The sequence below is a fragment of the Trachurus japonicus genome, chromosome 4 (assembly GCF_045865225.1).
Source record: "Trachurus japonicus isolate A0001 chromosome 4, Traja_1.0".
NCBI lineage: Eukaryota > Metazoa > Chordata > Actinopteri > Carangiformes > Carangidae > Trachurus > Trachurus japonicus.
Window position 1 is genome coordinate 34,017,299 of NC_140910.1, and position 27,774 is coordinate 34,045,072.

Consider the following 27,774-nt stretch of genomic DNA (forward strand, 5'->3'; position numbering starts at 1 on the left):
TTAGTTAGTCTACGCTCCATCAACACACAAAAAGCCACTGAGTGCAATTTAAAAATGCCGGGCGCTGCCCCTAAATTACCCAGGATGCATCAGTCATTCTCATTTATCTATCTATCTATCTATCTATCTATCTATCTATCTATCTATCTATCTATCTATCTATCTATCTATCTATCTATCTATCTATCTATCTATCTATCTATCTATCATTCTATCATTCTATCTATCTATCTATCTATCTATTTAAACTATCTATCTATCTATCTATCTATCTATCTATCTATCTATCTATCATTCTATCATTCTATCTATCTATCTATCTATCTATTTAAACTATCTATCTATCTATCTATCTATCTATCTATCTATCTATCTATCTATCTATCTATCATCTATCTATCTATCTATCTATCTATCTATCTATCTATCTATCTATCTATCTATCTATTTAAACCATCTATCTATCTATCTATCTATCTATCTATCTATCTATCTATCTATCTATCTATCTATCTATCTATCTATCTATCTATCTATTGATTATCTATCTATCTATCTATCTATCTATCTATCTATCTATCTATCTATCTATCTATCTATCTATTGATTATCTATCTATCTATCTATCTATCTATCTATCTATCTATCTATCTATCTATCTATTTAAACCATCTATCTATCTATCTATCGATCTATCGATCTATCTATCTATCTATCTATCTATCGATCGATCTATCTATCTATCTATCTATCTATCTATCTATCTATCTATCTATCTATCTATCTATCTATCTATTTGATTCTGTGAGTTGTATGCTATTTGTTTTGTTTCATTGATTCTCGATGCTTTGGCAGCATGTAGCCTATAGTTCTATAACATTCATGCCAATAGAGAGAATTTGAATTGAATTGAACTGAGAGAAACAGAGAGAAAGAGAGAAGGAGAGAGAGAAAGAGGGGCGGTGGTGTAAAGTCCTGCCTCCTCTGCTCTGAACGAAGCATCTGGTCGTCATCATCCTCCTCCTCCTCCTCCTCCTCCTCCTCAGCAGCAGCAGCGGTTCTTCCTGCTCAGATGAGACTTCACCACTGAGGGAACACAACTCTACAACTCTACAACTCTACAACTCTACAACTCTGCTGCTGCTTCTGGGACTCTCTGACTGACTGACTGACTGGCTGCGCTCGATGGATTGGCTCTAAAACTCGTGGAGACTTTTCTCTTTTTTTTTCTTTTTCTGGGCAAATTGAATCGCAGCGGCAACTGGACTTGTATTTGTATTTGTCTGGGAAAGAAGACGTTTCGTTTCGCCTCTTATTATCCAAGGAAGGGGCTTCGCTTCATCATCATCATCAGTCCAGTAGTTTACGCAACAAGTCTCAGCTAGACGACTTCTACTGCTACTACTTCTACTTTTAAACTTTTGGTTCTTGTTCTTTGTGGTGGTTTTTTGTGTTTTTTTTGGGACCAGAAGACGAGGAGAACCGGTACTTTCTAACTAACTGTGGATCTGGATTCTGGACCGACCGGACTTCGCCGCTGCGCCCTGCATGCACGGATCTACTCTTCTCTCCTCTCTCCTTCTTCCTCTCCTCCTTCTCCTTCTCCTTCCTTTTCCTCCTCTCCCCTCAGCTTCGCTTCTTCTCCTTCCTCTCCTTCTTCCTCCTCTTCTTCTTCCCGCTGTTGCCCATTTGCGTCATGACTTCTAGCTATGCACAACACGCACATGTAATGGACAACAGGCAACAGCAGCAGCAGCAACAGGCGCTATCGAACCGGCTGATGGAGAGTCCGATGATCACGTCGTCGTCTTCGTCGTCGTCGAACAACAACAACAACCTGGACAACCTTCAGGCCAAGAAGAACTTCTCCGTCAGCCACCTGCTGGACCTGGAGGAGGCCGGCGGGGAGATGGTCGGCGGCCAGGCCGACGACGGCGTCGGGGAGGCGGGGAGGAGTCTGCTGGAGTCCCCGGGGCTGACCAGCGGCTCAGACACCACCCAGCAGGAGAGTAAGTCACAGAAAATAACAGAAAACTACAGGAAGAGAAGCAGAAAAGATGATTATAAGGGAACCAGAGAGTAGAAAATGTGTAAAATCACATCCCTAACGTGGTGCGTTTTGGTGCAACTGCGTAAAAATGATGATTATAAAGGGAACCAGAGAGTAGAAAACGCGTAAAATCACATCCCTAACGTGGCGCGGTTTGGTGCCAAATGCGTAAAAAACAATCAAATTTTAACAGAAAGAGGAGAAAAAGAAGAAGGGATGAGCAACCAGAGAGTAGAAAACGTGTAAAAATCACATCACATCCCTATACGTGGTGCACTGCAAAAACTCAAACTCCTACCAAGAACATTTGTCTTATTTCTAGTCGAAACAATCTCATTCTACTTAAAATAAGACACATCATATTAAAAGTAGCTTGTTTTTAGACACTTTTTCCTTCTTTCAAGCAGATTTTCACTTGAAATAAGTAGAAAAATCTGACAGTGGAGCAAGTTTTTCTTTCTTATTACAAGCACAAAAAACTTGCTTTTCTACTTATTTTAAGTGAAAATGATCTAAAAACAAGTTCATTTTTAGGTGATGAGTCTTATTTTAAGTCGAAAGAGGTTTCTATTGAGTAGAAATTAGACATTTTGACAATAAATAAGACAAATATTCTTGGAAAGATTTGGGGTTTTTGCAGTGTGCGTTCTGGTGCAACTGCGTAAAAAGAAAAAACAAACTTTAACAGAAAGAAGCAGCAGGTTTATTACAGTAAGGGGAGACACTAGCCTACAGGTGAATAGGGTAAAACATTTTAAATAACAGATTTCACCGTGAAACTTCCCAAGTTTATCACTTACATTAAGATAAATATGTTTCCTATTACAAGTTTTGTCACATTTTATGTTTAAATATGTAAATAACTTCAGTAGGCTACTCACTTTACTTGAGTATTAGATTTCTTTGGTACTTATTACTCTTACTTGAATACATTTCCAAGACAAATATTAGTACTTTTACTGGAGTTAATTAGTAGGAAGGCTGAAAAGTACTGGTTACTTTCAGGTCTTTTTCTAAAATCCTATTGGACACAAGCTGTGTTTGTCTGTGAAGGAAACCCTAACCCCTAAAAGCAGCACATCAGTGCAGCTGAGCAGCAAAGAGTTCATTCTCACTAACAAGAGTTAAAAGCTCCTTACATTCATTTACAAACTATTAGAGTCATTCATTGATGTGAAGAATAAGACATTTACTCTGACTCTGACTTTGACTTAAAGTAACTTTAAAAACATGTACTTGTGGATACTTAAGTAGGTACCTTTAACGTGGTTTTACGTGGTGCGTTTTGGTGCAACTGCGTAAAAAACAAACAGACTTTAACAGAAAGAAGCAGGTTTATTATTAAACTGCAGGAAAGAAACAAAACAAACCAAACCAACCCAGCGCAGCGCAGCGCAGCGCGGACTCGAACTCGCACTCACTAATGACACGAAACACTAAGTTCATTTGTTTTCATTATGTTCTGGCGCGTGTCCGCGTGCAGAGCGCATGAATGGAGCGCGCGGCACATGCATGGAAGGAATCCTTTAGTGAGTTTTGGCCAATGCATCATCCTCCCTTCCCTCCCCCCCTCCCTCACCCCTTCACCCCCCCTCCCTCCCTCTTCAAAACGGCCATTAATTCACCATTAACACTTTGATGTCAGTGAGGTATGGTGATGTTGGTGGACATGGTCAGTAAAGGAACCTCGCGAGGCAAATAAATCAGTGTCAGGGCGCATGTGTGTGTAAACGTGTGTGTAAACGTGTGTGTGTGAGTGTGTGTTAAAGTGAGGCCGGTGTGTGTGTGTGTGTGTTAAAGTGTGTGTCCGTAGCTCCGTGGCTCTGCAGCGGGCTGCTGCGCACCGAGCGGCCGCTGCAGAGAGCCTCAATCCGGGGTGAAGCGGCTCTGACACGTCGGTGTGTTTCTGTGAGCTCCGTGTGTGTGTGTGTGTGTGTGTGTGTGTGTGTGTGTGTGTGGTTCAGTCCCACATGTTACAACTCTTAAGGTGAAAACAAAAAGCTCACATAGAAGATTTTTAGATTTAGATTTAACTCTCTCCGTGTGTTTTAATGAACTCAGACTCTTGTAGTTTAATTAAAAACACGAACAAACATTAGAAATACACAAACTGCAGAGGCGTTTTCAAAGTAAATATATGAATAATTAAATAAATAGCTAGTTTCAATTAAATAAAACAAACTTTATTGACAGATTGAGTTTGTCTCAGGTGCGTTCAGGGCCGCTCGGACTGTAAATCCGTGGAACATGTGACACGTTTAAAACTTTAAGACCTAAACCAGCTGTTTATCTATAGACAGAAGTCTTCTCTTCTTCTTCAACACTGGTGTTTTTTATTTTTATTTTATTTTTTTAATGTTTCAGCCAAGACTTTTTTTTAATATATTTTAACACCTTGAGAAGAAAACGCGTCAAACCAACAACACGCGCTCTGATTCTAAACACATGTGTGAAACTTCATGGCGTTTAGATTTCACAATAACTAGTGTGTTTTTTTTCCTGGTTCAATGTATGTATAGTAGCCTATAGCTCAACAAATCAATGACACCCTTGACTTGACTAGGCAGAATTTATTATTAAAAAAAGAGAAAAAAAAAGTGCTTATTCAAAGAGCTGAAGGTTAGTTGACTCCTGAGACCCGGCGGCCGCAGCTGAGGGAGTAAATAAGCGCTCCTTCCTTTCCTCCTCTGACAGGGCCGTTATGAGCTTTAATGAGTGTTATTGTTATTTCTCTAAAAAGGTATAAAGGAGCAGGAAGTGTCCGGGTCACGTCGTTAATTCTCGGTTATTTTCGGAGGCCTGTCAAACACTTTCACAAAACCCGAGACTAAGCATTTGTCATAATTAGCGACAACCGACAATTACTGAGGGAATCAAATAACAGCGTCTCATCATCATCTAGTTGTGTGGGTGAGGAGGAGGAGGAGGAGGAGGAGGTGCTTTTTTTAATGGCAGCAGACGGAATTCATCAGAAAGCAAATATTGGTTTGATGAGGAGAAACATTTGTGGTCGTTACGGGTTTTTTTTCCAGATTTATGCAACTTTCAGGACAAAGTGTCGGCGCCTAATTACACAAGCAGAGTTTTTACCTTCTTTTCTTTTTTTTACCCATTTACCCGCAGGACCGTGAAGGCAACAACAGTCGGTCATTTTTATTTCCTTATAGAATAAAGGCTCAGGCAGGAGAAGAGGCTGTATGTTTAAAAAAAAAGGCTTTTATTTTGAAAAGAAGAATGTCTTTATTGTTTTAGGGATCAATAATCCCTCATCTCCCTAATCGCCTGTGGCAGGAGGAGTAATGGACTTTCACTGATTGCTGCTAATGAGATCAGTCTGATCACACGTGTTGGCCACACTGAAGCTGAGGAGGAGGAGGAGGAGGAGGAAGGTGGCTGTGGTTCACCCGCAGCTTTCACTCAAACCGCTCAGATAAAATAAGATTTGGATTGCTATTTTAATTTTAATTCACTGATTAAAAAAAAAAAAAGAATTTATTTAAAGAAAAAAAATCCTCTATATTATTTTTAAAATGTAGTTTTTTTCCTATCCTATAATAAAAACACTCCGCGCACTCGCCGCACTACTTTTCCTCCCGTCAGATCTACAGCGCAACATTTTATAATGTGTGAACTAAACACATTAAAAACATTTAATTAAAGAAAATTATATATATATATAAAATCAAACAGAAAACGTCCTAAAATAGGCCTATATTTAAAAAATATATATATATATTCTCATAATAATAATAATAATAAACTACTCATGATGTGGCCAGGACTTTTATTTTGACAGGTCTGACTCATTTTGCTTCTCAGACATTTAAATAATAATAATAATAATAAAAAAAATAAGTTTGTCACTAATTAAATCAATTGTATTTTTTTTTTCTTTTAACAATCTTGTTAAATAACTTAATGTGACGTCACAGAACAGATTTGCGCGCTCGTGTTGTTGTCGGATCGTTTCTCCGGAGCAGCGGCGGCTCTCAGCGGAGACCACAGCCGGGCTGCGGTGCGCCCAACGCGGCCTCAGCTCCTCAGCTGCGCCGGGGTCTCTGGTGGAGCTGAGGAGAAACTAGTTCGAACTTACTAGTTCTGGTTTATATGAAAACACGGGTTTGTGTGTGTGTGTGTGTGTGTGTGTGTGTGTGTGTGTGTGTGTGTGTGTGTGTGTGTGTGTGTGTGTGTATCAGCTGTTTCTATGTGTCTGTATTTAGAGACGAAGTCGCTGTTGAGTTATTAACTGTAATATAATAAAATCATCAGACAACAGGAAGTTTAATAATGAGGACAGAGTTCATCTGGTCTGGGGGGGTCACTGAGGGAGGGGGGGGGGGGGTGAGATCAGTCTGAGAGGAGGTCACATGATCGATCAGTCAGTCAGTGGACTCTGAAGAAGCTAAAGTATTATTTCTGTTATTGATTGATTTAGCCTGAAAATATGAATGGGTTTTTCAAAATAAGACAAAATCTACAAAACAAATAAAATAGGAAAAAACAAACAAATAAACACAGCAGGAGTGAAGAAAGAAAGAAAGAAAGAAAATATTGAACAGAAGACTTTTTTTATCAATCAATATAAACAGATCAAATATTGATCAGTTAGTTTAAAGGTCAAAGGCCGACGAGAGAGAAAAATTCAGACTGTAACTTTTTTTATAGTCAGAATATTGTTTCCATCATTCTATAGATTTACATTAAAGCTGCAGGTTCATGTGATCAAAATTAAATTACTGTAAAAAAAAAATACAAAAATTAAAATTAAAAAAGGAAAAAATAAAAAATAATAGATCTCTGTTTTCCCGGGTCACTGAGTTTACACATCTGGTTCTGTCTGCGCCGTCGCCTGATTGGCTGAGACTCAGCGATGACACATGACAGTCAGGGTGTGTGTGTCTGTGTGTGTGTGTGTGTGTACATCTCTCAGTGTGTTACAGTAACTCCATGTATTATTATATTATATCATATGAAATATACACTATTAAAAATCCTGTCGTCGTAATTTGACCACCAGTTCCCACAAATAGATCTTTTTTTTACTACTTCACATCAGGAAAAAACATGTTTTTAACATTTATTATAAACTCAGTTAAAGTCTGAACACTGTAAAAAAAAAACTTTATTTCAGCCTGAAAATCCAACAAATTAAAAATAAAACGTTCTAATAAAAGTTCTTCAGATTTGCTGAACGACGACGCGACGACGAGTCGAGACGCGATCGAAAGCTCCGGGAAAACAAAAAGTAAAAGAAACGACAGCGAAGTTACAAGATTTAACTCTGGAGATAAAAATATTCAGAGTCTAAAACCAGAAAGTGAAAATGTTTTTATTTAAACCTTTATTTATTATTTTATTTAACTTTTATTTTTATTTTATTTAAAAAGTAACTTGTTTTTAGATCATTTTCATTCATTTCAAACAAATTTTCACTTGAAATAAGTAGAAAAATCTGCCAGTGAAAGCACGTTTTTTTTTGTGCTTGTAATAAGGAAGAAAAACTTGCTCCACTATCAGATTTTTCTACTTATTTCAAGTGAAAATCTGCTTGAAAGAAGTAAAAAGTGTCTAAAAACAAGCTGCTTTTTAATGTGATGAGTCTTATTTTAGGTATTTTATTTAACCTTTAATTCAAACATTTTAACTTCTCTCATCATGAATGAAACGACTCGGTGGATAAAGAACAACCTCCAGTGTTGTTTAACGTGAGTGTGAGAAGTCGTCGGACAGATTCCCAGAGAGTTTCCACCTTCTTTTTTCTTCTTTTTTCTTTTTTTTTTTCTTTTTTTGGGAGATGTGTGGTTTTGGTTTTTTAAAAATGTAGAAGAACTGGGAGTGAGAAGCTCGTAGCTCGTAGCTCCAGATGTTGCTCCGTCCGTCCGTCTGTCGCTCCAGATGTTGGTGAGATAAAAACTGAAAGTTCAAATATCTGCGTCTGATCCGAGGGAACGGTTCCCAAAATGTAAGAACACGAGCTCTGCTCTTCGTCTGCAAGCGTGTGTGTCTCTGTATGTGTGTGTGTGTGTGTGTGTGTTATTGTGTGTGTGTGTGTGTGTGTGTTATTGTGTGTTATCCTGAGGCAGCAGCAGCTCTCTTCATATATTTATTTCTCTTTGCGAGCAGCAGAGTCGTTGTTAGTTTGCTCGTTCACTTGTGCGTTTGCGTGTTTGTTTGTCAGTCGGCTGCAGCAGCAGAGAGTGTGTCTGTGTGTGTGTGTGTGTGTCTGTGTGTGTGTGTGTGTGTGAGAGTGTGTTATTGTGTTTCTGAAGGGTCACTTCACCCAGAGCAGTGCAGAAAAAGAAAAAGATGGATGTGTGAAAGTTGCTGCCGTGTTTGTGGTTTGATTTCTGTGTGTGTGTGTGTGTGTGTGTGTGAGGTTTGAGCTGACAACCACACAACTCTCTCACACAGACACATACACACACACAGACACACACACACACACACACACACACACAGACACACACACACACTCTGCTCTGTGTGTTTCCGGCCTTTAAGCTTCAGTTTGAGTGAATGTTTCTTCAGCGTTTTTCTCCTTTTTTGCAGTTTTTCTTTTTCTTTTCTATCAGGACGTTTAAGACCTGGAGCAGGTTGTAGGTCTGTGTGTGTCTGTGTGTGTGTCACTACTGTCTCTGAGTCAGACTCATCTAATAATGCTGATAATAATAAGTTTTAATCTTTAATCTGCGCTGGTTTTTCAAAATAAAAGCCCCCGGCTGGCAGCAGCAGCAGGTCAGACGGTCAGATGGTTTCTGGTTGTTTCTCCTGCAGAATTTAATTTAATGTATAAATGTAATAAATGTGACCTCATACCAGACCAGAGAAGACCTCCATCCCCCCTCAACCTCCACAATCATTAACGTAAGATCTGTGGTTTCAGTGTGAAGTTGTTGGAGGAAACAACAACGACAACATGAGGAATGAAACGTCCTCACAGTGTCGCGTTGAAGCGCTCGCTGCTGCTGTTGTCGTTTGAATGAATGTTTAGGTAGATTAGGGAACACATATTCACCATTAACTAGGTGCTTATCAATATGCATATAAGTAGCTTACTATAGCGCCTTATTAGTAATTATTAAGCACGTATTAACACCTTTTTTCATTTTTCATTTCTCCTTTATTTATTCAGGGAAGGTCAACTGAGAGCGAGCTCTCTTTTTCAATGACGCTCTGATTACAAAAAACACACAATTATACAATGTACAAATTCATCAATCCACAATTACATAGCCTACAGGTTGTAGAACATTTGACAGTAAGTTTTTAAAACTATCTAAGGAAATAATTTGATCCAGTTTCAGACAGCTTTGTAGGTTATTCCACTTTTGGGGGGCATAGAACTGAAAGGAAGTCTTCCCTAGTTCTGTCCTGATACTGGGAATTTGTAAAACCACCTTATTCTACCTCTATTACACCATGAATTAAGATATTTCCTCATATTAACTCCTAATCGTTGCTTATTCATTGTAAATTAATGCATTAATGCTATATATACTAATTCAGAATGATAAAGGAAGAATTACTGTTCTTGTGCTACGGCCCCTGTACAGTACAAGGCCCCAATAAGGTTATTCACATCATTATTCAGAAACAACAATGCATTAATTTACAATGAATAAGCCATAATTAGGAGTTAATATGAGGAAAAATCTTAATTCACGGTGTAATAGAGGTAGAATAAGGTGTTAATACGTGCTTAATAATTACTAATAAGGAGCTAGTGAGATACTTATATGCATATTAATAAGCACCTAGTTAATGGTGAATATGTGTTCCCTAATCTAAAGTGCTACCTATGTTTATTATCAAAACTTAATGTGGTGGGAAACTCTCACATCTTCCTGACTCTCATCCATCATCATCCTCTCCTTCTTCTCCTTCTTGTGTAGATGAGCAGATGAACACGGAGGAGAAGAAGAAGAGGAAGCAGCGCCGCAACAGGACGACCTTCAACAGCAGCCAGCTGCAGGCGCTGGAGCGAGTGTTCGAGAGGACGCACTACCCCGACGCCTTCGTCAGGGAGGACCTGGCCCGCCGCGTCAACCTGACCGAGGCCCGCGTGCAGGTACACACACACACACACACACACACAGAGAGAGAGAGAGAGAGGCTTTTATTTTGACACTTTCATTTCATTTATTTCATTTATCTGTAACGGGACTCTGTATATTCATGAACATATAACAATATGTAAACACACTAGATTTAGCACACTGCAAAAATTCAAAATCTTTCCAAGAATATTTGTCTTATTTCTTGTCAAAATGTCTCATTTCTAGTCAAAACTAATCTCTTTTCACTTAAAATAAGACTCATCACGTAAAAATGAACTTGTTTTTAGATCATTTTCACTTGTTTCTAACTAATTTTCATTTGAAATAAGTAGAAAAATCTGCCAGTGAAAGCACGTTTTTTGCTTTTGTGTAATAGGAAAGAAAAACTTGCTCCACTATCAGATTTTTCTACTTATTTCAAGTAAAAATAGACTTGAAAGAAGTAAAAAGTGTCTAAAAACAAGCTGCTTTTTATGTGATGAGTCTTATGTTAAGTAGAATGAGATTTGTTTTGACTAGAAATAAGACAAATATTCTTGGTAAGATGTTGAGTTTTTGCAGTGCTCTGAGGCTAATTTCCATCTGCAGTCCCGCGGTTCACACTACAACAACATTAGACACAAGGACGAGAACAAGAACAAAGCACAACATGGTACAAATACCATATATCACAATATACTGTATACAATATATCACACAGTAGCTTCAGTCAGAAGGAGCAACGAGTAGCATTACAGTAAAATGCATTTAATCGACCAAGGTGTCGTATAGCGCTGTTAAGATTCATTAAAGTGCATCTGTTATAACGGGCTGGTTTTTAAAGTGCATGGAGTAAAGTGCAGACTTTTTTTAGTCATCTAGAATAAGAGAACTACCCTTTAATGTTCAGTAAGCCGTGTTTTCAGCTGTTAATGCTACATATGTTGAGTTTTCCCTTATGACCAGCGGTAATGTATTTCATATTGAGCAACCATAGATTGATAAGACACAGTGTCTTAATAAAATAGTCCCATGTAGGCGACGTGATGAAGCTCGACGACACAAAATTAAAGTTTTTAAAGTTGTTTTTTCATCTTTTCGAGCCTCCGGTCGCTCCTCGAGTCGAGACTCAGAGAGAGGAGTTATTAGACGACGACAGAAGAGTTCATTCACAAAAGCAGATAACTTTTAATTGTTAATGATTATTTACAGCAGGTGATATATCAGTCAAACCAAAGTAGAGTTGAGTGGCTTTGACCAAGGAGATGAGACGTAACAAAACGGACGTACTGTATCTCAAAAAAATAATTGATTGATTGATTCTTTTAATGACCACACAGCCATAATAAAGCTTTGTTGAAAACAACACTATGCACTATGAATAATTCACAAGCGTCGTCAGCTAATTTCTTTTTTTTCAAAATGGCGTTTATCTGCTCTTGCAAATGAACTCTTATGTCTGTAAAGTGGACGTAGATAGATAGATAGATAGATAGATAGATAGATAGATAGATAGATAGATAGATAGATAGATAGATAGATAGATAGATAGATAGATAGATAGATAGCAGCAGCAGCAGCCTTACACACAGTGACGATAACAACGTATAGGATGAGAATATAAAGAATAAACTATAGGCTACATAATAAAATAGCAAAATACAACAGCAAATAAAATGTAATGTACAAAAATATATAAAACAACAAGTAGAGCAGCCGAATTCATAAAAAGTAAATTATTTTACTGCGTCCGTGTTGATTTGACCAATCACAAACCAGCGAAAAAGTTTACTCGCACGTGATTGGTCGAAACACGACAGAAACAACCTGCTCATCAGCTTCTGATTAAAGAGAAATAAAAACAAAATAAAAATAACAAAGTGGATTAGGATTACTAATACGACACGTTGACTTAATAAACTTAATGGTTCCCAGTCGCCAGCGGCAACAGCAGCCATTTTATTATTATTATTATTATTATTATCATTAATGTTATTGTTTTTATTAGCGTGTGTAGATTTCACTGATAAGAGCTTGTCAGCGCGTTAACGCCACTTTACATCACACACACACACACACACACACACAGGACCGCATGAGTCATTAGCTCGCTGATAATGTGTGTGTGTGTGTGTGTGTGTGTGTGTGTGTGTGTGTGTGTGTGAGTGTGTGTGTGTGTGTGTGTGTGAGTCCCCAGACGACTGGCTCTGATCAGGAAAGTGGATGTAATGACGTCTCATTTCCTCAGCGGTTTGCAGATCAGTGATAAACTCAGTGTGTGTGTGTGTGTGTGTGTGTGTGTGTGTGTGTGTGTGTGTGTGTGTGTGTGTGTGTGTGTGTGTGTGTGTGAACGTGCTAATGCTACTTTCTCTCTATTTACATCCAGTTGTGTGAACATCTGTGTCGCTGATCACGGTGCAACAATCTGAGGAGAAACCCAGAAACCACAGCAACTAAAACCACTAAAACTAAAACTAAAACTAAAACTAAAACTACAGTTTTTAAAAGGTCAACTTCGTTTTAGCAGATGAACTTCTTCTTTACGGCCTCACATTTTTGTATTTGATTTTTTTTTAAACTTTAACTTTAATAGTAACATGTCAAAAAAAAAAAAAAAAAGTTGCATTAACAGTTAAATCCACATCCAGACTCTGTGTGCTGTTAATAAAAATGATTTAGATTTAACTATATATATGTACAGACACAGACTGTATCTAAATATAACGTCAAAGCACAAATGTAAAACATGAAACCTGTTAGAAATTATATTATAATAATTTCATATATCAACATGTGTGCGTATATATAATTATCTACTTTTAATATGTTTATATTTTATAGGTATATTATTATGTTACAACCAGTCTGTGACATTTTCCTCAACATGTTCGAAATGAATGAGAACGTACATTTATTTTTTATAAATTCAATATTTACATTTATATATCATATAATTAACATTGTATACCGTGTAAAATGTATCATTTAATTATTTATAATATACCATTATGATTTATTGTGGACATAAATATTCATATATGCTGGTGCCGTATCAGTGATGATAATATAGCAGACATAGCCTACTACATATTGTATTTCTAGGGGGCTTTGTTTTTTATTTCTACATGCAGCTTCTTCAGGTTTGATCAGTATTTATAGATCAGTATTTATACATCTGTATTTATAGATCAATATTTATAGACCAATATTTATAGATCCGTATTTATAGATTAGTATTTATGAATCAGTAAGTGTAGCTTTTGCCTGACAGACAAAACCGAGGGCAAAGAGAGCAAGCAAGAGAGCAGGCGATTTATGAATGTGGGTTTTAACATGTTCAATTATCAATAATGTGTGGTAATAAGTGATTGATCCAGTCAGTGACGGATAAATACGTTTCTATAGCGACCGCTCGCCTCTTCTTATCCCTCTGCTTTCCTCCTCTTGTATATTTTTCCTCCTTCTCCTCCTCCTTCTTCTCATTCTCTCTCTTCAATCGACACAGCGAAAGTATTTGTTCTGCGGGCAGAGTGAGAGCGAAGAGCGAAGAGTGAAGAGGAGGAGGAGGGGGGAGGGGGTAGGGGGGAGGAAGGGGGGAGGAAATGGTGATGCTGGAGCGAGGGAGGCAGCAACATCTGTGATTAATGCGACGCAGAAATCCTTTGATAAAAGAGACTTTGGGCTCATTCCTGAGGCCGTGCGTCAGCGGACGGCGTTCACCCGCTCTAATAATGGAGTCGATTTCACTTCACATGAGCGAGGGACTATATTAGCACCCCCCCAAACCCCCCCAATACCCCCACCCCCACCCCTCCCTCTCTAAAGGGGGGAGAAAAGGGAGGGAGGAGGGGGGTGATGAGAATCATTTAGTGAGAAACCTTCTGTTTAAATGGTTTAATGGCCTCGGCTCTGGAGAGCAGCCCCTCCCCTCCCTGTTCCAGACCTCTTCTCTCTGTGTGTGTGTGTGTGTCTGTGTGTGTGTGTGTGTGTGTGTGTTTGAGGTGGGCGATGTCACCACGGCAACAATATTTATCATCACCCTCATCATCGTCAGTATATAAGATGATGTGTTTGTTTTGTCAGAGCTCAAACCACCTTAAATCTCCACATTTAAAGGCTCAGATTCGTCTGTTTTTTTTTTATTATAAATAAAGGTTGTTTGAATTTGTCCCCGTGCACTCGACTGTGCCGCCATTTTGAAATTCTTATTTTCAAAATAAAAGAACTCGAGTTTCAGCTCCCCGGATCAGAAACGATGGAATGACGATGAGAGCCAATCAGGAGCCACCGTGCCCGTCTGCGTCTACATCGGTGTCTCTCCATCTTAGCTCATCCAGACTAGCTACACCAGAGTTTTCAAAATAAAACATAGGCTAACTCCCCCAGAGTTTTTCAAAATAAGACGTGCTTCTAAAAGTTTCCGTTTGACTTGTTGAGTGGAGGACGGTGTCAAGAAAAGGTCACCAGACTACAGAGTTTTCAAAATGAAACACAACTCCAGCCACATATAAATCAATAAATGTTTATATACTACATGATACATTTGGTTTATTTTACCCATTTGAATTTAATTTAAATCACATTTTCTTCCTAAACTCCACCCTGAACCCACTAAACACTGCAAAACCTCAAAATCTTTCCAAGAATATTTGTCTTCTTTGTCAAAATGTCTCATTTCTAGTCAAAACTCAACTCTTTCCACTTAAAATAAGACTCATCACCTGAAAATGAACTTGTTTTTAGACACGTTTTACTTATGTCAAGCATATTTTCACTTGAAATAAATAGAAAAATCTGCCAGTGAAAGCAAGTTTTTTTTGTGCTTGTAATAAGAAAGAAAAACTTGCTCCACTATCAGATTTTTCAAGTGAAAATCTGCTTGAAAGAAGTAAAAAAAAAAAGTGTCTAAAAAGAAGCTACTTTTAAAATGTGTTAAGTCTTATTTAAATGTAATGAGATTTGTTTTGACTAGAAATGAGACATGTTGACTAGAAATAAGACTCTTGGTAAGATTTTGAGTTTTTACAGTGTAACTTTTGCTTTTCCATCCATTATCAGATTTTTCTACTTATTTCAAGTGAAACTCTGCTTGAAACAAGCTACTTTTTAAATGTGATGAGTCTTATTTTAAGTAGAATGAGATTTGTTTTGACTAGAAATAAGACAAAAATTATTGGTAAGATTTTGAGTTTTTGCAGTGTGATGAATCTGTGTCCCCGTCTCATCCTGCTTTTCTTCTTTTTCTTCCTCCTCCTCCTCCTCCTCCTCCTCCTCCTCTGGTCCAGGTCTGGTTCCAGAACCGCAGGGCTAAGTTTCGTAGGAACGAGCGTGCGATGCTGGCCAGCAAGAACGCCTCTCTGCTCAAGTCGTACTCTGGAGACGTGACGGCGGTGGAGCAGCCCATCGTCCCGCGGCCGGCGCCCCGTCCCAACGACTACCTGTCCTGGGGCAGCGCCGCCCCCTACAGGTAGACTCCTATACTCAATCCACCTGCATCCATCCCATAATACACATACATACAGACACACAGCGCCCCGTCCCAACGACTACCTGTCCTGGGGCAGCGCCGCCCCCTACAGGTAGACTCCTATACTCACCCTGCGTCCCATAATACACATACATACACACAGCGCCGCCCCCTACAGGTAGACTCCAATACTCAACCTGCATCCATCCCATAATATACACAGACACACAGCACCCCGTCCCAACGACTACCTTTCCTGGGGCAGCGCCGCCCCCTACAGGTAGAGTCACTACTCAACCTGCATCCATCCCATAATACACATACAGACAGACAGCGCTGACTGTCACTACCCGATTTGCATCGCTGCCCGATTTGCGACAATACTGGTCTGCGCATGTGCAGACCGGCCGCCATCTTTGATAGTTGCCTACGGCAACTCCACTTGGACAAACTTCATCAGGGCGCTGCCCGATCTGCGTACAAGCAGAAGTCTGATAAAGTTCTGTAAATTCAAAATACGGTAGTACTGTGAAAAAACAAAAAAACGTGGACGTCCGTCATAAGACAGCCGCGGCAGACTCATTTATTCAAAAGAAAAAAAGAAGGAGTGAGGTGAAGAAAGAAAGAAAGAAAGAAAGGAGTCAGGTAAAGAAGGCAAGGAAGAAAGAAAGAAAGAAAGAAAGAAAGAAAGAAGTGAGGTGAAGAAAGAAAGAAAGAAAGGAGTCAGGTAAAGAAGGCAAGGAAGAAAGAAAGAAAGAAAGAAGTGAGGTGAAGAAAGAAAGAAAGAAAGAAAGAAAGAAAGAAAGAAAGAAAGAAAGAAAGAAAGAAAGAAGTGAGGTGAAGAAAGTAAGAAAGGAGTGAGATGAAGAAAGAAAGAAAGAAAGAAAGAAAGAAAGGAGTCAGGTAAAGAAGGCAAGGAAGAAAGAAAGAAAGAAAGAAAGAAATAAGTGAGGTGAAGAAAGAAAGAAAGGAGTCAGGTAAAGAAGGCAAGGAAGAAAGAAAGAAAGAAAGAAGTGAGGTGAAGAAAGAAAGAAAGAAAGAAAGAAAGAAAGGAGTGAGGTGAAGAAAGAAAGAAAGAAAGAAAGAAAGAAAGGAGTGAGGTGAAGAAAGAAAGAAAGAAAGAAAGAAAGAAAGAAAGAAAGAAAGAAAGAAAGAAAGAAAGAAAGAAAGAAAGAAAGAAAGGAGTGAGGTGAAGAAAGAAAGGAGTCAGGTAAAGAAGGCAAGGAAGGAAGAAAGAAAGAAAGAAAGAAGTGAGGTGAAGAAAGAAAGAAAGAAAGAAAGAAAGAAAGAAAGAAAGAAAGAAAGAAAGAAAGAAAGGAGTGAGGTGAAGAAAGAAAGGAGTCAGGTAAAGAAGGCAAGGAAGGAAGAAAGAAAGAAAGAAAGAAGTGAGGTGAAGAAAGAAAAAAAGAAAGAAAGAAAGAAAGAAAGAAAGAAAGAAAGAAAGAAAGAAAGAAAGAGGCAGAACATTAAAATCACACCAGCTGAGTTGAGTCCAGTTGAAAAAGCACATGCTGAAACCACAATAACCGAGTGTTAACACCACCGTGACACACACACGCACACACACACACACACACACACACAGACACACACACACACACACACACAGACACACACACACACACACACACACACACACACAGAGACACACACACACACACACACACACACACACACACACACACCCTCTGACCCGGCCGTCGCTCTCTGTTGTTGTTTCATTTCCTCTTCTCCTCTACCTGCACATTCTCCTCATTCCTGCTCCGCTCGTCTTCATCCCCTCTGATCCACCTGCACTCAACCTCCTCAACCTTTATTTAAACGTCACGGCGTTGACAGAGAGGAAACACTCACCACCACCACCACCACAGCAGCAGCTAACGTATAGATCCATCCGCCGCTGAAAGTAGTCCCTTATGAACTCCATGAAAGAAAGAAAGAAAGAAAGAAAGAAAGAAAGAAAGAAAGAAAGACAGAACTCCCTGTTTGTTAATAAAAAAAAAAAACTTTATATCCACCACTTTCCAGAGAATGACGCTGGGTGTCGCCATGACGCTCCATTCCACCGTTACTGTATTGTTGATAGCATAGACTGGTTGATTGACATTGGCCGTGATGACTTTATTTATAATCATCACGTAATTTTAATGAGAACAATACGGACGAGGTTTTAGCTTTATGTCACATTTTCACGCCACTAGCTATATCACCGTTGCGACTACTACGATAAACGAATTGTTGAACAAACATTTTAGATTAGCTGGGCTAACCGTTAGCTGTTAGCCGTTAGCAGTGTCAATAAACAATAACTCAATAAACGGCCCATGAAAAAAAATATATTTTCCAGCATGACTGAGCTAACTGGAGTAGTTTCATGTCGTGTCCCACAACGGGAGGGTTTTAACAGCTGACGTCCTGCTGTTAGCTTAGCTGCTGCTGTTAGCTGTCAGCAGCAGCAAAGCTAACAACTACGACAACCATGACTAATTACAAAAACGTGCACACAGAAATAGTAATGTTTGTTCAATAATTCGTTTTCTAGACTTAACAAACATCAGATTTAGTCAAAACGGTGTTGGCAGCCCGGAGCCCCCACATTTGGTACCTACACCGGTGGCTAACGCTACCAGTTAGCCGCTAACGCTACCAGTTAGCCGCTCGCTAGAATGCTACTAAAACCCACTTCCGTTGTGGTGTGACGCAATGGATCATGGGGAAATAAAGTGGTGGATAGTCAGGAAGTTTTTTTTGTTTTATTTTAGAGAGAGAGAGACTCTTTACTAGGAACCAATCAGAGCCACCGAGGGAGGAGGGAGGAGTTGAGAGACGGACAAACACGCCAACGCTAAATCTAGATCCGTCCTGTTTTCTCTGTGACTCTTTATCAACACTTTAATCTCTATTACAATATGATTTTTAATTTAAAAAAGTAATTTATTATAGTGTATTTATTTAGGAACGATTAGCAAATGATGATTGAATGAAGACGGAGAAACGAGAGATAATTTATAAAGAATCAAAGATCCGAACCTGAGTTCAGGAGCTTATCACAGATTTAAAGGGATAGTTCAACATTTAGTCAGATCCTCCTCTCACCATAACCCCTCTATAGTCGTAGCAGTAGGTTCATCACCTTTAATTATCGGTGCATGTTGTTTTGAGATCGGCGGGGCAGAGCCGTGAGCTGCTCAGTGAACACAATGGAGGTGAACTCATCAAACTCATCAAATACACAATCCAACAACTCCACAACGCTCTGGTGGACAAGTTGTGACCTGCACATTCACCACGCTATGAGATAATAACACAACGTTACCAGACAGAGTTGTTTTAGAGGGAAATGCAGCCGGAACTACATTCCAGACACGGCTGCTGCTGGGCGGAGGGATTTCAAAAGAGAAAGTAGTTCAGAGTATTTGCTTGTGTTGTATGTGTTGTAATGTTACATGATTATTTCCTAGCGTGGTGAATGTGCAGGTCACACCTTGTCCACCAGAGCGTTGTGGAGTTGTTGGATTGTGTATTTGATGAGTTTGATGAGTTCACCTCCATTGTGTTCACTGAGCAGCTCACGTCTCTGCCCCGCCGATCTCAAAACAACATGCACCGATAATTAAAGGTAATAATGAACCTATTACTGCTAAGACTATAGAGGGGTTATGGTGAGAGGAGGATTTGACTACTAAATGTTGAAATGTCCCTTTTAAAAGTTTAAAGAGACATTTGGTGGAAATGAGGCGTTTGTTTTTTTTGTTGGTTCGTGAACTGAAGTAGGGTGAAATCACCAAAGCGACCGACAGACGACGACCTGAAGCCCCGCCCCCCTCTCTATCCATCCATCCATCTGTCCCTCTTGTCTCTGCTGTCGTCACTCTCTTCCCCCACACACTGAATCTAACTCCAAACTAATGTGTTGAATCAAAACAAACCGTTTCCTCCCTCTGACATTGTGACCGGGGGGAGAGGGGGAAGGGGGGAGGGGGGGTGAGTCCTGACCCTCCTGACGAGGTGATAATGTGAAAACAAACCGTATTAAATCCAGCGCTGACCCCCCTCGGCAACAACCTCTCTCTGCGCTACACGACACCAAGACGGTGACGGTCGGCCGTGGTGCGTTCACTGACTCAGTAAATCCTCCGTTCAAGGGACAGTTCAACATTTTTTGCAAATTGGCCCCATTGCCATAATCCCTATAGTCATAGCAGTAGGTTTGTTACCTTTAATCGTCAGTGCATGTTGTTTTGAGATCGGTGGGGCAGAGCCGTGAGCTGCTCAGAGCTACGCTACGGAGGCTCATTATGGGATTTCTTGGTTTCCCTCCATCAAACTCATCAAATACACAATCCAACAACTCCGCAACGCTCTGGTGGACAAGTTGTGAGCTGCACATTCACCACGCTATGAGATAATAACACAACGTTACCAGACAGAGTTGTTTTAGAGGGAAATACAGAGACTGTTGATGAAAAACTGTCCCTGAAGTAAAGTAAAGTAAAGTATGTCTTTATTCATCCTACGACGGGGAAATTTGCAAGGTTACAGCAGCAGTACATACAAACAAACACATCCACACATGCCGTGCACACTGTGGTGGACTGGTAAAAAAAAATACAAATATAGATATTTATAAATATAGGGCAACCAAGATATTAAAAGAATAAAATATATATATTGCAAAAAAAAACCCACATCAGCGGTTTTGCATGTATTTTCCTCTAAAACAACTCTGTGTGGTAACGTTGTGTTATTATCTCATAGCGTGGTGAATGTGCAGCTCACAACTTGTCCACCAGAGCATTGTGGAGTTGTTGGATTGTGTATTTGATGAGTTTGATGAGGGAAACCAAGAAATCCCATAATGAGCCTCCGTAGCGTAGCTCTGAGCAACTCACGGCTCTGCTCCGCCGCTCCAAAAAATAGCTTGCACCGACAATTAAATGTATAACGAACCTACTGCTGTGACTATAGGGATTATGGCAATGGGCCAATTTGACAAAATGTTGAAAAAACTATCCCTTTAAGGAAAGTCAGTGGAGATGTCGAGGTGGAGCTGGTGGAGATGGAGGGGGGGGCAGGAAGTTTGCTGACACTGTGGTGCTAACACTTGACTGTATATTATCCTAAAGCTGGTATCCGATGCCGGAGGGGGGGCCAGTGCGAGTACCACAGAAAATGCTGCCCTCAGAGAACAAGTACGCTTTCACTTTACTACAAGAGTTCTGTTCAGCACAACGCTGGTTTAATGTGTCTCCTCTTCTCCTTCTCCTTCTTCCTATTCTGCTGCTGCTGCACTTTGACTGTAGAGCAGAGAGGTTTGTTGTTCTTGTTGCTGTTGTTGAGCTCTGCAGTGTTTTTACGTCCAGGCGGAGCAGCAGAACTGGACTCGGCTGCAGAGACTTGATGATGCTCCTCAAGTTCTTCAAGTCTCTGCAGCCAAGTCCAGTTTCCCTCACTGCAAAAACTCAAAATCTTTCCAAGAATGTTTGTCTTATTTCTTGTCAAAATGTCTCATTTCTAGTCAAAACTCATCTCTTTTCACTTAAAATAAGACTCATCGCCTAAAAATTAACTTGTTTTTAGATCATTTTCACTTGTTTCAAACAAACTTTCACTTGAAATACCGGTAAGTAGAAAAATCTGCCAGTGAAAGCAAGTTTTTTATGCTTGTAATAAAAAAGAAAAACTTGCTCCACTATCAGATTTTTTTTACTTATTTCAAGTGAAAATCTGCTTGAAAGAAGTAAAAAGTGTGAAAAACAAGCTATTTTTTATGTGATGAGTCTTATTTGAGGTATAATGAGATTTGTTTTGACTAGAAATTAGACATTTTGACTAGAAATAAGACAAATATTCTTGGTAAGATTTGGAGTTTCTGCAGTGCTCCGTCCAGAACTCTTCTCCTTCGTTGTGTTTTATAACAGCGAGAGGAAGAAGCTGCGTTCGTTTTAAGTTCATTTGCACACAAACCCCCCCCCCCACTAAAATCTGCAACGCGATGACGTCATCTTTTTAACTGTTGATGATGTCTTTGTTAAATCGATCAATCACATGCAAACACGGAGTTTAACTTCAGAGAATAAAAGACGGCTCAGTTGTGAGGGTAATAATAACTAGAATTTGTATTTCCTGAAGGAAATATGTGTGAATGCTGAAAGCAGCTGAGCGTCATTGCTGAACTAGCAAACGCATTTGACAGTAGTGATCAACATGCAAAGGTGACCAAGGGAGGAATCAAACCCACAAGCTCATGGTCAGTAGACCTTTTGGATCATCAGCCCAGTGATCTAACCACTTGACTACAGTTGCATTCAATAAGAGAAGGGCAAAAGAAACCCTTGTATAAGAGGCTCACTGGCTTCTGCTTAAAAAAAAAAGAAAAGTGTAGAAATGAGCCACACCAAGTAAGTAGAGGGCTTTTTTGTGACATGTGACTATTTTTTGGTGAATTCAAACAAAGTATAATGCCCTTTCCAGCGAGTTACAAAATTGAGCTCCTTCTACTCTGCTGTGAAAAAACTTGTACTGGGGTGAATGGCAGAGAGAGAGAGCACCCAGGCTGCATTTAAAAAATATTTAAAATTATTCTCTAGGTCTCTTTGTGTTTTTGACCAAATTTTTAGCAAGAAGACAAGTGTGGCTACAAAAGTGGAGAAAATCATGTGTCTAGAGTTTAATTTGTGGCCGTGGTGACAGTTTAGCCACAAAAAGCCACAAAATGTTTTTTGCCTCTCTCTCACTCTAACGATGATGTCACCACTCTAAGCTCTGCTCGTTAGACGCAATACACACCCATTATAAAGTTGGATTTTGTCAAAAATTTTAATGATTTTAAAACTGCCAAATATCTGAAACGGTTGAAGATATCAATAAGATGAGTAATACAGGAATAAATTAAAAGTTTGTCTACAGTTTAAAAGTCCAATGAAGTCTGTGGGAGAAAGTATGCTGAAGTTTTAGAGGTTCAAAGAAGTAAGAAGATTTGAAGAGTTTGAAGACTGTTTCAATGTATTCTCTATGGGACAAAAAAAAAAATCAGAAATATTTGAATATTTGAAAAAGTATGAATAGTTGAAAAGAGAAAAGTCATTCAGATAATATAATGAATTGGTACAAAGTTGTTTAGAGAAGCAGAAATAAGAGATGAATAAAAAAAAAGAACAACAACAGCAGACCTGATCCTGGGTCAGTTTTCCTCTCTGCCACACTGCAAAAACTCAAAATCTTACCAAGAATATTTGTCTTATGTCTAGTCAAAATATCATTTCTAGTCAAAACAAATGTCATTCTACTTAAAATAAGACTCATCACATTAAAAAGCAGCTTGTTTTTAGACACTTTTTACTTCTTTCAAGCAGAATTTCACTTGAAATAAATAGAAAAATCTGATAGTGGAGCAAGTTTTTCTTTCTTATTACAAGCACTGCAAAAACTTGCTTTCACTGGCAGATTTTTCTATTTATTTGAAGCGAAAATTTGTTTGAAACAAGTGAAAATGATCTAAACACAAGTAAATTTTTAGGTGATGAATCTTAGTTTAAGTGAAAAGAGATTAGTTTTGACTGGAAATGAGACAAATATTCTTGGAAAGATTTTGAGTTTTTGCAGTGCGTGTGTAGTTCAGGGACGGTCGGTGATCTGCAGCGTCGTCCACGGGGGTTAAAAAACACTGCTGCAGCTCCGTTGTTTAGTGTGAGTCTCTTCTTCTCCATGTTTCCCCCTCATGCAGCCACAGATGATGTGACCTCCTCCTCCTCCCCTCCTCCTCCTCCTCCTCCTCCTCCTCTTCTCTCTTCTCTCTCCCTCCCTCCCTCTTGTCTCTCTCCTCCTCTTGTCTCTCAGCGCCATGGCGACCTACCCGCCCACCTGCTCCAACACCAACACGTCCCAGGGAATGAACATGGCCAACAGCATCGCCAACCTGCGGCTCAAAGCCAAGGAATACAGCTTGAACCAAGTGCCCACGGTCAACTGAGGAGAAGAGGAGGAGGAGGAGGAGGTGAAGAGGAGGTGAAGAGGAGGAGGTGAAGGGGAGGAGGTGAAGTCGTGTCATCATCACCTCGATGGACGGACGGATCAAGGATCAAGGATGTTTCTTCTTTTTCTTCGTCTTCTCTGAACGAACAGAACAGACGCAGCTCGGTCTCTTCTGAGTTTGAACTCAAACGGAGATCTGGTGGTTTTTTATTTTTATTTTTATTTTTTTGTTTGTTTTATCCTCTTTTATCGTTTTTTTTTTTGTTTTTTGTGTGTGTAAACTCAGAGAGAGATCTCGATGCTCTGGATCAGGACTCCTATAAGACTCGTGCATCTCTTTGGACGTGGTGGTGGTGGATTGGATTTCCCCTTCGTCACTGGGATCGACAACTTTTGTACATTTTTTTTTTTTTTTTTAACTCAACAACAAACCGACAAAGGACTTCTTCCTTCCTCTGACATTTATCCCTTTTTTTTTAGTTTTGTTTTTATGTTATACCACTGACATTCAAACACTTTCATTCATGTAATAATAGTCCAATATAAAGGAGAGCCTCCTCTCCTCCTTCTACTTCTGCTTCTTCTGCTTCTTCTTTTATAATAATAATAATATTATTTCCTTTTATCTGTAACAGAATAAAAAACTTGTATATTAATAATAAAGAAAAAATGCATCTGAAGCCACTTGTGCACTTGAGCAGATCTGAGAGCAGTTTTTATTAGTAGTTTTTTTTTTGTTTTTTTCCGTGCACTGCAAAAACTCGATATTTTTCCAAGAATATTTGTCTTATTTCTTGTCAAAATGTCTCATTTCTAGTCAAAACTAAGCTCTTTTCACTTAAACTAAGACTCATCACCTAAAAATTAACTTGTTTTGAGATAATTTTCACTTGTTTCAAACTAATTTTCATTTGAAATAAGTAGAAAAATCAAAGCAGGTTTTTTGTGCTTGTAATAAGAAAGACTATCAGATTTTTCTACTTATTTCAAGTGAAAATCTGCTTGAAAGAAGTAAAAAGTGTCTAAAAACAAGCTGATTTTAATGTGATGAGTCTTATTTTAAGTAGAATGAGATTTGTTTTGACTAGAAATGACATTTTTGACTTGAAATGAGAGAAAGTTTTTGCAGTGTGCAGCCTCGGTGTCCTCAGACCAACTCTGCCTCCCGAGTCCTGTAACCTGTGGATGATTTGTAGTTTTCCACCATAACAAAGAATATATATATATATTTATATATTTATATATATATATATCCACGCGGGTACGGTTCAGGCTTCACAGGCTGTAAGAAGTGAAGTGTGTTTATAGTGGAGACCTTGGAAAAGCGCCGGCGCGGTGCTGGAGCTGGTGCACGGCCCATAAACCGGAGATTTACAACCAGAGAACAGATTCTCCTTCAGAGAAACCTCAGCCTGCTGCTCTCCTTCTCTCCTTTCCTTTCCTCCTCTCCTTCCTCTCCTCTCTCCTCCTTTCCTTCCTTCCTCTCCTTTCCTTCCTTTCCTTTCCTCCTCTCCTTCCTTCCTTCCTCTCCTTCCTCTCCTCCTTTCCTTTCCTTTCCTTCCTTCCTTCCTTCCTTCCTTCCTTCCTTCCTTCCTCTCCTTCCTTTCCTTTCCTTTCCTTTCCTTTCCTCTCCTTTCCTTTCCTTTCTTTCCTCTCCTCTCCTTTCCTCTCCTCTCCTTAATCTCCTTCCTCTCCTCTCCTTTCCTTCTTTTCCTTTCCTTTCCTTTCCTTTCCTTTCCTTTCCTTTCCTTTCCTCCTCTCCTTCCTCTCCTCCTTTCCTTTCCTTTCCTTTTCTCCCTCTCCTTCCTTCCTCTCCTCTCTCCTCCTTTCCTTCCTTCCTCTCCTTCATCTCCTTTCCTTTCCTTTCCTTTCCTTTCCTTCCTCACCTTTCCTCTCCTCTCCTCTCCTCTCCTCTCCTCTCCTCTCCTCTCCTCTCCTCTCCTCTCCTCTCCTCTCCTTTCCTTTCCTTTCATCTCCTCTCCTTTCATTTCCTTTCCTCTCCTCCTTTCCTTTCCTTTCCTTTCCTTTCCTTTCCTCCTCTCCTCTCCTCTCCTTCCTCTTCTCTCCTCTTCCTCTCCTCTCCTCTCCTCTCCTCTCCTCTCCTCTCATCTCCTCTCCTCTCCTCTGCTCCTCTGCATTTTCTTTTTCTCTCTCTTCTTTTTTTCTCTCCTTCATTACCACAACCTGAAATTGAAAAGAAAACAGGATATTTATGTGGAGGGAAATCCTCTCTTTAATATTGGAGGGGCCCCGGGGCCTCGTTTCTTCTCCTTTTTGCGGCGGCGGCGGTGGCAACACAAGGTGTTTCTTCTCCTCACCCCTTCTCCCCCCTCCCTCACCCCCCCTCACCTCATAACCTTAACCCTCCCCCCCTCACCCTCACCCCTCCTCCTCCTTCTCACCATCAACAAACACATGTCGACGCTCGTCCTCGAACGCCACACGAGGGCCGTTACTGTTAAGTGGGATCGTATGAAACTGCAGCAATGGCGGCGGCGGTGATGAAAGTGAAAATATAATATATATAAAAAAATCTAAAGTTTAGTCTGAGATAAAGGTTTTATAATATATTTTCTCCTTTTTTCAAATGTAAAAACTCTTTTTTGATTGGAAAGTTTCCTGTTCTCTCGCTTTGTTTGACTCTTCAAAGGTCAAAGGTCAGACTGAACCATTAGATTAGTAAATTAGACTCTGTTATAATCCACCATTCAGCTCATTACACTGCAAAAACTCAACATCTTACCAAGAAGATTTGTCTTATTTCTAGTCAAAATGTCATTTTTAGTCAAAACAAATCTCATTATACTTAAAATAAGACTCATCACATGTAAAAAGCAGCTTGTTTTTAGACACTTTTTACTTCTTTCAAGCAAATTTTCACTTGAAATAAGTAGAAAAATCTGATAGTGGAGCAAGTTTTTCTTTCTTATTACAAGCACAAAAAAAACTTGCTTTCACTGGCAGATTTTTCTACTTATTTCAAATGAAAATGTGTTTGAAACCAGTGAAAATTATAAAAAAAACAAGTTGATTTTTAGGTGAGGAGATTAGTTTTGACTAGAAATTAGACATTTTGACAAGAAAAAGATTTTGAGTTTTTGCAGTGTAGATAATGATAATGATCAGTAGATGAACTCTGACTCTTTTCTTTTTGATTTTTTTGTCTCATTTAGTTTTTTTTTATGTTTCAAGTCAAGGAGTCGATAACGAGCTGTGTCACATTCAAAGACCACGGGATATTTCAGTTTTTTCTTTTTTTCTTTTTTCTTTTTCTTTTTCTTTTTTCCTTTCTGGCTGGTTGTGTTTTCTCTGTTTCTTTTTTTTTTTGGTTTCTTTTTTTCTTTCTGTTGCTGGTTGTTTTGATCCCTGTGACTCTGTGGTATGTCCAGTGTCAGACCTCTGCCCCCCCCTCAACCCCCCTCACCCCTCCTCACCCCCTCCCCCCATCCCCTCTCTCCCCTGCCAGGCGCCCAGGCTCACCTTTCACGGCCAGGGCCTGGGCTGACCTGAAGTGATTCCAGATGTGGAGATCTCCTCCTCCTCTACCTCACCCCCCGTCCTCCTCTCCTCTCCTCCCCTCCTCTCCTTCCTCTCCTCTTCTCTCCTCTCCTCTCCTCCCCTCCTCTCCTCTCCTCTCCTCTCCTCTCCTCTCCTCTCCTCTCCTCTCCCCTCCTCTCCTCTCCTCTCCTCCCCTCCTCTCCTTCCTCTCCTCTTCTCTCCTCTCCTCTCCTCCTCTCCTCTCCTTTCCTCTCCTCTCCTCTCTTCTCCTCTCCTCTCCTCTCCTCTCCTTTCCCCATCGCTCCTCCTCTCCTCTCCTCTCCTCTCCTCTTCCTCCTCTCCTCTCCTCTCCTCTCCTCTCCTCCCCTCTCCTCTCCTTCCTCTCCTCTCCTCTCCCCTCCTCTCCTCTCCTCTCCTCTCCTCTCCTCTCCCCTCCTCTCCTTCCTCTCCTCTCCTCTCCCCTCCTCCTCCTCTCCTCTCCTCTCCTCTCCTCTCCCCTCCTCTCCTCTCCCCTCCTCCTCCTCTCCTCTCCTCTCCTCTCCTCTCCCCTCCTCTCCTCTCCTCTCCTCTCCTCCCCTCTCCTCTCCTTCCTCTCCTCTCCTCTCCCCTCCTCTCCTCTCCTCTCCTCTCCTCTCCTCTCCCCTCCTCCTCCTCTCCTCTCCTCTCCTCTCCTCTCCTCTCCCCTCCTCTCCTCTCCCCTCCTCTCCTCTCCTCTCCTCCCCTCTCCTCTCCTTCCTCTCCCCTCCTCT

The 27,774-nt window shown here is 40.1% G+C and overlaps 2 protein-coding genes across 2 annotated transcripts in view; both read left to right on the forward strand.

The window, feature by feature from the left end:
• The window catches only part of LOC146989309 (uncharacterized), a 311,632-nt gene that overhangs the window by 127,089 nt on the left and 156,769 nt on the right, over window positions 1–27,774 (forward strand). The window lies entirely within an intron of this gene.
• prrx1b (paired related homeobox 1b) lies at window positions 1,697–23,567 on the forward strand. The gene is made up of 5 exons (XM_085775302.1): window positions 1,697–2,009; window positions 9,943–10,118; window positions 15,372–15,553; window positions 20,680–20,745; window positions 23,393–23,567. Exons 1-5 carry the CDS (start codon window positions 1,697–1,699, stop codon window positions 23,523–23,525), a joined length of 870 nt encoding a protein of 289 aa, XP_085631428.1. The 3' UTR covers window positions 23,526–23,567.

Excerpts from the sequence above, each read along its gene's own strand:
- prrx1b (XM_085775302.1), top strand. The coding sequence starts at position 1,697 with ATGACTTCTAGCTATGCACAACACGCACATGTAATGGACAACAGGCAA. Across the intron at positions 2,010-9,942 it reads AGACACCACCCAGCAGGAGA|ATGAGCAGATGAACACGGAG; the intron begins GTAAGTCACAGA and ends CTTCTTGTGTAG. Across the intron at positions 10,119-15,371 it reads TGACCGAGGCCCGCGTGCAG|GTCTGGTTCCAGAACCGCAG; the intron begins GTACACACACAC and ends CCTCTGGTCCAG.